The sequence below is a fragment of the Microtus oregoni genome, unplaced genomic scaffold, assembly GCF_018167655.1.
Source record: "Microtus oregoni isolate MIOR12 unplaced genomic scaffold, Mior012 000007F_ref0000211, whole genome shotgun sequence".
Taxonomy (NCBI): Eukaryota; Metazoa; Chordata; class Mammalia; order Rodentia; family Cricetidae; genus Microtus; species Microtus oregoni.
Genome location: NW_024543066.1, coordinates 58636387 through 58650243, shown reverse-complemented (window position 1 = coordinate 58650243; position 13857 = coordinate 58636387). Strand labels below are relative to the sequence as shown.

The 13857-nt window shown below is 43.1% G+C and overlaps 1 protein-coding gene across 6 annotated transcripts in view; it reads left to right on the top strand.

Annotated features, from left to right (window-relative positions):
• LOC121450414 (regulation of nuclear pre-mRNA domain-containing protein 2-like) overlaps positions 1-13857 on the top strand; it is a 54289-nt gene continuing 40432 nt past the window's right edge. For all 6 annotated transcript variants that reach the window (XM_041655259.1, XM_041655258.1, XM_041655261.1 and 3 more), the window contains exon 1: positions 1-686. In XM_041655259.1, the coding sequence (XP_041511193.1) occupies positions 482-686 (205 nt within the window). In that variant the 5' untranslated portion in view covers positions 1-481. The remainder of the gene's footprint in view (positions 687-13857) is intronic.

Below are 13857 nucleotides of genomic sequence, written 5' to 3'. Positions count from 1 at the left end.
TAGTGACTCGGGCGCCGTGGGCCTTCTCTGGGGCAGCGAGCTTAGAGGACAGCGTCCCGCCACCAGAGGGACGGTCCGGCGGCGTTGCGCTCCCGATGCCGAGGCCGCCCGGGCTCGCCGGAGTCCGGCCGACGGGATGAGGGAAGGGCCTTGAGAGTTGAGGGCCGTGCGGCTAAACGTGTTGGCTTCGGCCGCCGGGCGTTTGGCAGGGCGTCGCATGGTCCCGGCCGCCGGTTCAAGCACGACCCCCGAACCCTAGTGACAACCCTGGGCCGCCGCAGCCCCGCCTCGGCGCGCGTGGGGGCCGCCCGCGTGCCCCGCTAGTCGTCCTGCCTCCCGGAGAGCCCGGCGCGTGCAGCATCCCCCACCCCCTGGCCTCCCTCCCTCCCACGGCTCTCACGCACTCGCACTGATTGTTTTGCCCGCTCCCGCCGCCGTCGCCGCCGCCACAGGACCAGCGGCGCTTGTGCAAACCGGGAAGATGGCGGCCGGCGGCGGCGGAGGCAGCAGTAAGGCCTCCTCCTCGTCGGCCTCGTCCGCTGGGGCCCTGGAGTCCTCGTTGGATCGAAAATTCCAGTCGGTGACCAACACCATGGAATCCATTCAGGGCCTGTCTTCCTGGTGTATAGAGAACAAGAAGCACCACAGCACGATCGTCTACCATTGGATGAAGTGGCTGCGGAGATGTGAGTGTGGGGGCACCGGGAAGGGGGATGCTGGCGAAATGGAGGCTGTGCGGCCCCCGATCCTCGGGGCTTTGCCCGCGGAGCCGCTGCATTCAGTTGGGGTTCCCATTACAGCTCGGGCGCGGGTGCCCCCGAGCCCAGACTCCATTCCTAGGCAGGGTTGCCCTGGTCTGCAGGGGGCTCATTGCTTGGAATTTTTCCGCGGCTCCTTTGGCGTGACCTTGGGCCGTTGGGCCTAGACCCACGGGCGTCCGCGAGTTTCTCTCCCGAGCCTCGGAAGGTGTCCTGTTGATTTTTCTGAGCCTTCACGGAAATCGTAGCGTCCGTTCGTTCCTTCGAGGCCTTGGCGTGTTGGCGATTTCTGGGTTTCCTGGTCGTGGAGCTCTGAGCTGTCCCCCTTCCCCGGGACCTGCGGGGCCGTTCAGGGTTTGCTGTCGCCGCGACCCTGGGGCTGTGCCGATCGGGGAAGGGGCCTTCTCCTGGCCGGCGGTGCCTGTGAAGCGGGCTGAGCGCCGACGGGGCTGGGAGGCGGCCACCTGTTTTCCCTTCACCTGTGTGTGTGCAGCAGAAAAGTCAGGCTCGCTGGGAAGCTGTAGTCGGCATCACCGTTGCTACCGAAACATACACTGTCTCCGGCCACTTCCAGCCACCTGAACTACATTTTAGAGAACCGAGTTGGTTTGCATAGGCAATCAAAATGGGGCGTGTAGGCTTCTCAGTATTCTTTATTTTAGCATATACGTCCCCCCCCCAGTTATAGTTTCTTCTTCCCTTCAACCTGTGGGGCTCTCCCCGCATCGCCGCTTTAGTGTAGAAAAGCGGTCTTTTAAAACTATAGATTGTTAAACTGGGCGTGGTGGCTCACGCCTTTCTGGAGGCTGAGGCAGGAGGATTGCCACAAGTTTGAAGTTTGGGCTATATAGTAAATTCCAAGCAACCCTAATCCCAGTTCCATACATATTTATTAGAGTTATAGTTTGCTCTCCCCCTTCTGGCCTTTTGCCCGTGCCACCCATTTAACAGTTTGCTTATTGCACCGCTGTCTTTGCTTCTGGAATAGTTTTGAGTTTACTTGTTTGTGAACAAAATTAAAGGCCCCAAACTTGAAAGCTTTTGTATTTAAAGTTATTGATGGGACAGTTCTTTGAAATACAGTGCTGAGAAGGATACTCAAGAAAAAGACAGATTAGGTAATCTCTGTTGACTATTATCAGATCTCTTCTTCATTTATTTCTTGCCAAATTAGAATCTGCAATATTAAATAATGCTATTACCTTCACAGATTCACATGTTAAGTATCTGCCGCATGCCAGCCATATCCTTAAACCTTTTAATGTACTTTATAATCTAACTTATAACTAAGGAAATTAGGGCTCAGAAATGTGATTTTGCTAAAGGTTACTCAGTAGAATGTATTTAGGATTCGAGTCTGTCATTAACTCTGGAGCAGTGTTTGATGTTTTGGGTCCATCAGTGTAGTAGACAGTGCTGATGTGACGAGATCATCTTCCACCCTGTCTTCAGTTAGGAAGCAGCCTTCATTTCCTGCTGTTGCTCCCTGGTCCTTAAACTCTATGCTTATGCCATTTTCAAGAATAAGTTGGTTCCTATCTCTGCTTTGTGGGATCACAAGTGACAATGCTGTTTTTTTCTTAGTCAGCAATGAGACCAGAATTTTTCCTGCTCCTGCTGCTGTTTTGTGTCTGAGCTTATTTCCTTTGTTGGTATGTTGGTACTAAGAGTAGGAGAGCAATATTTCATTTCAAAAGTACATTCTACACAATGTAAATAAAGTTAAATGCATTTTTTTTTTAAAAAATCTGCTGGAGTGGAATTTAACTTTCTAACATAGCTGAGAATAATTTGTGGACATTCGCATTTACACCTGATGGATTTCTGGCTTACGGAACCTGGGTGCTGAAAAGTAAGACACAAATAGTTTTAGGCCTGCATTATCACTTATTTTTGTGTAAATCTTGGCAGAGTTTGGTTGCTAAGTTTGCTTAGGCAAAATTGTGAGGTAGGTATCTGGGCACTCCCAATCCCTGTCCATTTTCCTGATGGCACTTTTGCTTCTCCCTTTTCTTTTGACATCGGTTCTTAGTCATTTAGACCTCAGTTAACTTTAAGTGACTGTGCTATAGACGTTCAGGAGATGTTTTCTTTCTGTCATTTTATGAGGCATCTAACCCAGGGCCTCCTGAGTTCTGTGCAGACAGTCACTACCACTAGACTACACACACCTCAAGTCCCCAGATGTTTTCACTGGTTCCTCAATCTTACGATGTGTAGTAATAACAGGCTTTTTTATGCATTGTAATGAAAACAATGAGCAAGCATGCTTTCTGGAGATGGATTCGATAGGCAGGTTTCATTGATTTCATCTAGGTATGTCTGTAGCATTTATTATCTTCTGTCTGAGCTACCCTGGCTGGTTTGATATTGAGTGTGTCGCCCACATTGGTCTCAGCCTCCCTGTTGCTGGTTTGTAGTTCACCACCGTGCTTGTTTTCTGATGTGATCTTTCTACGTTATGAACAGATAGTAGGCCTCTACTTTTTTTTTTCTTTTTTAAAGACACGGTCTCTCTCTGTGTAGTCCTGACTGTGCTTGAACTTGCTATGTAGACCAGGCTAGCCTCAATCTAAACGAGATCAGCCTGTTTCTGCCTCTGGAGTGTTCAATTAAAGGAGTGGGCTACCACGCCCAGCTCATGCCTCTTCTTTTTAACCTACCAGTGATATTGTTGCAGTAGAGTTAAGTTTTTTGTACTGTGGCCCCTCCAAGAGCCTGTGTTACCTGTCCAGCCTTCTTCAGCTCCTGCCACCTTCTCTTGTGGATCTCACTTCAAGTATTACCCTCCTCAGGAAGGCCTTTTCTCATTACCTTCAATTCCTATTGTTTTTTTCCTTTTTTTCCCCTTTCTTTTTTCGTTCAGTTTTTTCAAGGTGGGAAGTCATTATCTATCTCTGGCTGGCCTGGAACTCACTATGTAGACCAGGCTGGCCTCAAACTCACAGAGAAGCCTGGACTTGCTTGCCATGTCTACCAGGCTGATTTCCAATTCATTGTGATCTGCCTGCCTCTGTTTCCTGAGTGCTAGTGTTTAAGGCATTCAGCACCACACCTGGCAGGCTTATCATCTTATTTTCAGCATGCTAAATTACTGTATTTACTTGTTATATCTTTATTACCTATTTTTCTCAATTGTCAGGGTTATGTCTTGTTTGTCCCTATATCCCCAAGCACTTGATATAGATCAGTAAATATTTGCCAAAATAGTATTGCAAAATGAGTAAAAAAATACTCCTGGCCTGGTTGCACATGCCTGCAGTCCAGTCACTTGGAATTCTGAAACAGGAGAATTACAAGTTTGAGGCCAACCTGAGCTATACAGTCTTAAAACCCCACCCCCAAAAAACTTGAACAATTTTTTAAAATTCCTGATTATGAAAGTGTTTATAATTTAGTGAAACATTAGGGATGGCTTGCTTGCTGGGTCAGGATGTATTATATTTTTTTCTCCCATTTTAAGTATAAAACAAGAGTCAGTATAGAAAGATAGAAAAACTTTAGAATTAGAGCTATGTTCAGATTTTAGCTCCATTGATTCATCCTGGGGGTGCAAAGTACTTAAACCATGGCCTTTATCTTAAGAGATAAAGAGATACAGGGAGCATTGTACTCACAGAATTTATGGGCTGAGTTTAAGGAGATAATGCAACTATCTTAGTATAGAATTAACCCTCAGAAACATGAATTATTTTCTGCTGAGATCCTTAGCTTTGCTTGGAGTACTGAGGTGAGGTTACCCCTCTGGGAGAAACTTAGATCAACCTCTTAGTGAATTAGAAGGTGGTCTGAACAAAAGGGACAAAAGGGACAAAAGTGAAACCCTGTTTCCTGAGACCTCTGTTTTATCTTTTAAAAAAATGATTTACTGTTGGAAGCAAGGACCTGTATTTTGAGACCTGATTTTATTTATGCAATCTTAAGTTCACAAGTAAAATATTCACCTTTGCAGGGCAAGTTCTGCACCTAGGAAATTAGCCTAGTGAGACCTGCAGGCCCCAGGCTTTAGAAGCCTTGAACATTTCCTTTATTAGTGAACAATCACAGACCCTCCGTATTTCCTTATCAGCTAGGGACGTCTCCAGACCTGAATTCCAGCAGACCTGACACCCTCCCCAATAATAAAGTGGCACCTGGATCAGAAAGCCTGTTTTGCTGTCATTTCTTGAGTCTCTTGTCCCCTCCATTCCTTTTTCTCCTCTAGGTTTATCAGGGACCCCTATTCGTATCCTGCTGGCCGGGATAATTTATTTTTATTTTTATTCTACACATGTGCCTGCCTTGGGGGTATGTGAGTTGGATTCCCTGGACCTGGAGTTGTGAATGTCGATGTGCATGCTGGGAACTGAACTCAGGTCCTGTATAAGAGCAGTATGCACTCTTAGCCACTCAGACTCAGTCTTTTTTTTTTTTTTTTGAGACAGGGTTTCTCTGTGTGATAGCTTTGCTGTCCCGGAACTAACTCTTGTAGACCACACTGGCCTCACTCACAGAGATCTGCCTGCATCTCCCTCCCTAGTGCTGGGATTAAAGGCATGTACCACCACTGCCCATCTATTATTATTATTATTAATAATAATAATAATAATTTATTTTTTTGGTTTTTCTAGACAGATTTTCTCTGTAGCTTTGGAGCCTGTCCTGGAACTCTTTCTTGTAGACCAGGCTGGCCTCGAGCTCACAGAGATCCACCTGCCTCTGCCTCCCGAGTGCTGGGACCCCCCCAGCTCCATCCCTTATTTTTAATCATTGAGTGGTTTGATGTTTTAGGAAACAAAAATGAAAATTTAAATGAGTTCTGCAGGAAAAGTAGAAGTCTTAATTAACAATCAATTATAAACCAAAACATTGCATAAGACTTCATTCAGCTATTAAAGAATATATTTTTTTGCATTTATCTGTTTTGAGGCCCAAGGGTATATCCATGCCACAGTGCATGTATGGTCAGTCAGAGGATAACTTGTAGGAGTCAGTTCTCTTCCTTCATCCTGTGGGTTCCAGGGATGGAACTCAGTTCATCAGGCTTGATGACTGACTCCTTTCCCACTTGAACAGTCACACTGACCCTTCAGCCATCTTTAGTTAAAATTACAAAAAATAGAAAGGCAACTAGGTATAGTGGGACTTGCTGTAATCACAATATTTAAGAAGCAGAGCTAGGAGGATTAAGGCTAATGGAGGACTTGTCTACAGAAGAGAGAAAGGGAAAAAAAGAGGAAAGGATAAAGTATTTCTATAGTGCAGAAAACTCTGGATAATTTGCTTCTTATTCAAGCCTAGCCCATGTAGATTAGCTAGAATTTGAGGTATTGTGTCTCTTATTTTAATCTTCTAGGTTGGTAGAGGTTTGTTTTGTTTTTGAGCTAGGGTTTCCTGTAGTTCGGCTGACCTTACACTCCTTATCCTCCTGTTTCCAGATGTGGGATTGATTATATACTATGCCTAGCCTTTAAAAGTATGGCATAACCCAGGGATGAACTGTGTGGTGTTGGCTGTTCTGGAACTTATTATGAAGACCAGGAGACTAAACTTAGAGATCCTCCTGCCTCAGCATCCTGAGTGTTGGTATTAAAGATATGCCCTGAAAACCTAATTTTTTTTGTTTTTATGTTTTTTTTAAATATTTATTTATTTATTATGTATACAATATTCTGTCTGTGTGTATGCCTGCAGGTCAGAAGAGGGCACCAGATGGTTGTGAGCCACCATGTGGTTGCTGGGAATTGAACTCAGGACCTTTGGAAGAGCAGGCAATGCTCTTAACCTCTGAGCCATCTCACCAGCCCATGTTTTTATGTTTTTAAATTGACATAAAATTTTACATATTTATGAACATATATATGTATATATATAATGTTCAAACCAAGGTAAATATTATCTCCTCAAACACGTATCTTTGTGGAGACTGTTGAAGTTTTAGTATTTACTGTGCATGTGTGCGCACACTATGAGTATATGAGTGTGTATGAGTGTTTTCCCTGCCTCTGTGTGTGTGTATGTGTGTATACCACTTGAGAGCTTGGTGCCTGCAGAGCCAGAAGAGTGTTGGTTCTCTAGAACTGGATACAGCTGTTTGTGATCTTCCATGTGGTACTGTTACTGCTCTGTTGTTGCTTTTTTGACTCTAGTCCAAACTAGCCTGGGATCACAGTTACTGTCTTTTTTTTATTTAATTTTTTTTTTAATGTGCTGCCTTGGTGTTTTGCCTGCATGCATATCTGTATGAGGGTGTCGGGTACCCTGGAACTGGAGTTGCAGACAATTATGAGCTGGTATGCGGATGCTGGGAATTGAACTCCTGTCCTCTGGAAGAACAGCTAGTGCTCTTAGGTGCTGAGCCATCTCTCCAGCCCCCCACAATTACTGTCTTGATCTATGCAATGATTTCCCAGTTCAAATTTCAGGTTCCAAAGTGGACCATAGGTTCCTCTGTAAGAGCAGCAATTGCTCTAACCATTGAGCACTCTTTCCAATCCTGAGGTTTTAATGTTTTGATTTGGTTTGGTTTGGTTTTTCGTGACAGGGTTTTTCAGTGTTGCTCTCTCCTGGAACTCCCTCTGTAGACCAGGCTGACCTCGAATTTACAGAGATCCGTCTGCCTCTGCCTCCCAAGTGCTGGGATTAAAGGTGTGTGCCACCACTGCTGTGTTTGTTCTGCTTTTTATTCTTTCCCCACAGTGGGAGAAGTACTTATTTGATGTTCTGAAAATCATGTCTATTTTTATCAATAAAAAAGGGAAAACAAGTTGAACATATTTAAGTTTCATACTAAATAAAAACCTCTCTAAATGTGAGGTTCACTTACATTAAGTAATGAAAAGGTTTTGGTCAGATAATGTTTGAGATACATACTAGTCAGTAGAGAGTTCAGTCTTATGGGATAAAAGAGTTTGAGACTGACCTCAGAATCTTGAGATACCAGAGGCATGTGATCTCCAGTACCACTGAACTTAATCCCAACCTGCTAATTTACCTTTGGTTTTTATACTTATCAAAGACATGACAGCATTTTGTGCAGGTCTGGTCTCTTCCTTCAACTGTTTACCTTCTTGTAATCTATCTGTTGCAGCAGATACTTAGGCTAGATTTGTAGAGTATACTAACAATACTACCACACATACCCAGTGTATGACTAATACAGGTGAAGTAGACACTGTATTGAACTTTGAGTTACAGAATACTTTTTGTTTGTATTTTGAGATGGAGTGTTATCTATGTTGTCATTGAACTCAGGATCCTCTTTCCTCAGACTCCCAAGTAGCTTGAATGAGAGGAGAGACCACAGCATCGAGCATTTATCTACATGTATGCGTGTATACTGTATGTTTGTGACTCACCATGTGGATGTTGGGAACTGGACTTGGATCCTCTGGAAGATCAGCTAGTGCTCTTGACTACTGAGCCATCTCTCCAGACTGTTTTCTTTTTGTTTTTTTTCGAGACAGAGTTTCTCTGTATAATAGTTCAGGCTGTCCTGGAACTAGCTCGTGTAGACCAGGCTAGCCTAAAACTCACTGAGATCCGCCTGCCTCTGCCTCCTGAGTGCCAGGATTAAAGTTGTTTGTCACCACCACAGTTGCTCATCATTTCTTTGCACTTAGAACATTGAAAATCCTCTACAAGACACTGGAAAGTTGACTTAGCAGTTCAAGGTGCTTGTTGCTCTAGCATGAAAACCAAGTTTGGATCACAGAAACTATATTAGGCATCTCACAAACACCTGCAGCTCAGCTCCAAAGAGTCTGATGCCCTCTTCTGACTTCTGTGGGCACACACAAGCGCACATGCGTTCACAGAGACACAGATATATAAAAAAGAACAGAAGAACTTGTATGAGCTGTTCTGAAATGTAGTTGTTGTCGAGCATAGTTTCCTTACTGTGCTGTAGAACGGGGGGGGGGGTTGTTCCTCCCTCTAGCTGCACTCCTGTGCCTGTTAACCATCAGAAATATTTACAGAACACCTGCTGTGCCGGCTACTGTCTGGGCACTAAGATCACAGTGGGCAGGGCATTTTCCTGTCGGACAGCTTACTCTAGTGAGTTGAGACAGACAGCAGATGCAGTGAATAACAAGTTAATTAAATCTATGGAAGGTGATAGATGCTATCAAACAGAAATGGGGACTGCAGGGTGTTAGAGAGGTTGGAGTATCAGATTAATGTGACTGAGAAGGTAACCTTTGAGGAAGAAGGCAAAAATTGGGCAATGTATGTAGGGGGTGGCTTGGTTGGTATACAGGTGCTTGCCACCAAGTCTGACAACCTGAGTTCTGTCCCCGGGCCCCACATGGTAGAAGGAGAGAACTCCTGTGGGAGTTTCACATACACACACACAAAATAAATATAATAAAAAATATTAATAGCCAGGTTGGAGAGATGAATCAGAGGATAAGAGATTGTCTACTCTTTCAGAGGTCCTGAGTTCAATCCCCAGCAACCCCAGGTCTTGTGAATTCTAGGCAAGCCCTCTGTGAATTGAGCCATATCCCCAGCCCAGAACTTTTATACTGAGAGCCATTTAGCAAAGGAGGGATAGTAACTGATTTATGATAATATGGTGTACATGTGTCTGACTGAATATGTGCTAGCTCGTGTTTGTTTGAGACAGTCTTACATAGCCCTTGCTAGCCTTAATGATCTTGAACTGGTCTTCTGCCTTTGCCTTTCAAGTGCTAGGATCACTGCTGTGTGACTGTGATAGAATCTTGGATATTGTGAATGCTAGACAAGCATTCTACAAACTCAGCTATAGGAGCTGGAGAGAGGGCTCGGCAGTTAAGAGAGAGAGGACATGGATTTGGTTCCCAACACTCACATGGTAGCTCATAGCTATCAATAATAACTCCAGGCCAGGCGGTGGTGGCACACGCCTTTAATCCCAGCACTCGGGAGGCAGAGGCAGGCGGATCTCTAGGAGTTCGAGGCCAGCTAGTTCTGGGACCGGCACCAAAACTGCAGAGAAACCCTGTCTCGAAAAACCAAAAAATAAAAAATAATAATAATAACTCCAGTTCCAGGGGATACAACATCTTCTGTCTTCTCTGAGCACCAAGCACACATGTGGTGCGTATACATACATGCAGATAAATACACATATAGAATAAAATAAATCTAACAAAATGAGCTATATTACTTGCTTCTGATTTAAGTCACGACATCTGGCCAACAAGATTTATTCATTACTTATATCTTATTGGTAAGTATTCATTGAAAGTAGTGATGGGTTTCGTAAGAACCTTTTCATACAGGGAGATCTCATGTTTTTGGATGGATTCAATATGGGGCAAGAGTTGTCTCAATGACTTTGATTTTTGCCTCAGCAACTATAAGGAGTTAGTGGTTACTGGTGAAGGTTGCAAGTAGAGCAGGTTTTGAAGGGTAGATGAGAAATTTAGTCTTGAAGCCAGGTACAGTGGCGCACACTTTTATTTTCAACACTCAGGAGGCAGAGGCAGGCAGATTTCTGTGAGTTCAAGGCCAGCCTGGTCTACAGAACAAGTTCCAGGACAGCCAGAGCTGTTACACAGAGAAATCATAAAAAAGAAAAAGAAATTTAATTTTGAATATGTTAAATTTTGGGGTGTCTTGTTTTTTAAAATACCTTGAGCTACAGACAATTCACAGGTGTAACTCCCTCATTTGCAGTTGTTTTAATGTATTCCGTGCATTATTTAAATCACCATAGGACCTGGAAAGTTAAGATGTGAGGACTGAATTTGCAGCCAGCCAGGGCTATGTATCAGCAACAAAAAAAATGTTTAATATATTCTAGACATAATAATTAAGTGCTCTTAGCCCCTGAGCTCTTTTGCCCCTGAGGTCTTTTGCTAGCCCATCATGCCTTAAACTTTTCTCTTTTAATTTTATGTGTATGAGTGTTTTACTTGCATGTATGTATGAGAACATCTGTCCCTGGGACCTGCAGAGGTCAGGAGAGGGTGTCAGATTCCCTGGACTGTATGTACGGTGGTTGTGAACCATCATGTTGGTGCTGGGAACTGAATCTGGTTTTTGATTTTTTTGCAAGAACAAAGCCATCACTCCAGCCTCTTATTTTTTTTTCTTTTTGAGAATGTCATACATCACTTCTACCCCTTCCTTCCCTCTAAATTCCTCCCCTCTCCAAATTCATGGTCTCTGATTATTGTTGTGTGTGTGTGCACGTGTACATGTATATACACTTACTGACTCAGTATTGTTCCTATGTCTAGGGCGGACATCCCATTTGGGATCTCATCCATGAGGGAAACTAATTTTTCTTGTCTCAGTAGCCATTGACCACCTGTAGTTTTTTCTAGGGTAGGGACCCTAGGGAAATTTTGCTGTCCAAGTTAGCATACTGACTGTTGTCATGCTGATTTTGTTCAGGCAACCATTTTTTTTGAGGTTTTATTGGTTTATTTTCCCTGCCATTCCTAAGGTACACAATTTAGCTATAGGTGTCCTGTGCCTCTGGCTCTTAAATCTTTTACCCTCTCTTTCATGATACTCCTTGAGCCTTAGGTGTGGAAGTTGTGTGGTAGATGTGTTGGTTGGGCAGCCTACAGCTTATTATGTTCTGTGTTTTACCAGTTGTAGGTGTCTGTTGCTGAAAGAAGTGTTATTGATGAAGGGTGAGAAGACCGTCTGAGCCAGTGTTCAGAATGCCTCCAGTTACTTACTTACTTATTGTGTGTGTGTGTGTGTGTGTGTGTGTGTTGCACTGCGTGTTTGTGTTGCACGTATGAGTGCACTCACGCTACGGCATTTATCTGGAGGTTAGAGGACAACTTCCATCACATGGGTTCCAGGGTTAGAACTGTCATCAGGCTTTGCGGCATCTGTTGAGCCACCTTGCTCCCTCTTTATTTTTTATTTTTATATACTTTTGTAGCACTAGGAATTGAACACAAGACCTAGCAACATGTGGGGCAAACTGCTGCTGCTTCCTTCTGTCTTTTGGTTTTGAGACGAGGAATTAATGTATGTAGCTCATGTTAGTAAAAAAAACTGTTAGTATTTCCTCTGCCTTGGCTTCCCTAGTACTGGGATTACAGATGTGCACCATTGTATCCAGCTCAACTAACTTGTGTGTGTGCGTATTCATATGAATGGGTGTACTAGGTAGCCTTCATCCAGAGAGCATCCTTGGTGGTGTTTATTTTATTTATTTTTTAAGATTTATTCTTTTAGTTTTTGTGTTTGAGTTCTTTGCCTCCATGTCTGTATGTCTACTCTGTGCTTGATGTGCCCACAGAAGTCAGAGCTTCTGGAACTGGAGGAGTCACATATTGTGAACCACCATGTAGGTGCCAGCAATCAAGTCCTCTGCAAGAGCAACACTGCCCTTAACTGCTGAGGACCCCCAGTCTTTTTTTTTTTTTTTAATAGACAGGATCTCTCACTTGTCAGGGCTTACCCCTACACAGCTGCAGCTGGCTCCTGAATGCTTTAAGCTGCATTTTGTCCTCAGGACCTTCTGTTTAACATATGTTGAATCATGTTTGCTTCTTAAAACCTATGCAAAATCTGGTTAGAAAAAAACTTGGAAAACTGCAGTATTCTGATTGAGAATTTTCATTTGGCATTATCCCTTTGGAGGCTTAATTAAAATGTTTTGGGGACATGGAAATTAACTTGCTAAGGTGTAAGAACAATAAAGAAGTCCTGAATAGAAGGGAAAGCCGTCCTTAATATTATTAGTAGGTTGACAGACGAGCTCTCGAGGCTACCTCCAGGTTTTGAAGAAAAACTTCACAGTGTAGCGAAATTGAATTTAAGGTTTTTCTGTCTGAGGGGTACAGAATAAATTTATACATATGATGTTTGGGTCATGTTCTTTATTTTTCTGTCTTTTTTCTTTTGTTCTCTAATTTTTTTCTAAGTTTTAATTCTTTTTAGTTTTTTGTTTCATTTTTTTTGTTCTAATTTTCTCCTGTTTCTTTGTTTACCTAGCTTAAATACATTTTAAAGAGATTTATTTATTTATTATGTATACAGTGTTCTGTCTGTATGCTTGCTGGCCAGAAGAGGGCACCAGATCTCATTATAGACAGTTGTGAGCCACCATGTGGTTGCTGGGAATTGAACTCAGGACCTCTGGAAGAGCAGTCAGTGCTCTTAACCTCTGAGCCATCTCTCCAGCCCCCTAAATACATTTTTTTTAAAGATTTTATTTATTTATTATGTATACAACATTCTGCCTCCATGTATGCCTGAATGCCAGAAGAGGGCACCAGATCTCATTACAGATGGTTGTGAGCCACCATGTGGTTGCTGGGAACTGAACTCAGGACCTCTGGAAGAGCAGGCAGTGCTCTTAACCACTGAGCCATCTCTCCAGCCCCCCTAAATGCATTTTTTATAAGAGACTTGAGGCAATAAGAAAAAAAAGTTACAAGAGTTACATCTCATCGGTCCTAACACATATTTTGGTATATTATAAGGACAGAGCCATTTACCATGACAAAGCAAGGTTTTAAGGTTTCTGGTGTAAGACTGACCAGAGGCTGAGACTGATGGGGGAGGGGGGCACAGTACCCGGTGAGACAAGCTGCAAGACATAGGTGTTTATCAACCAGACTTGGCAAGTGAAGAATCGACATGATTTTTTTTAAATTTTTTTAAAGATTTATCTATCTATCTATTATATATAGTGTTCTGTCTACTTGTATGCCTTCAGGCCAGAAGAGGGCACAAGATCTCATCATAGATGGTCGTGAGCTACCATGTGGTTGCTGGGAATTGAACTCAGGACCTTCGGAAGAGCAGGCAGTGCTCTTAACCGCTGAGCTCCTTGACATGATTTTTTAGGTTGCTTTGTGTTAATAACCTTGGTTAGACTTCCGTAACTCTGACCTTGTGCATATCTATGAAGTTTTTAACTTACAGAATTTATTTACAAAAACATTCAGTCTAGTTTGAACTTGCTCTGAGGTAAAAATGAGCTAGTTGTGTGTAGTTTGAATAAAAAGAACAAAGGTTTTTAAGTGTCTTCCAGTCCTTGTGGGTCAATAGATGTAGTTATGAAGCATATCCTAATATATTTTCTATATATCAAAATTATAATGTTTAATGAAAAGTCATCTTCCTGATTGAGATGCAAACATGAGATTACACA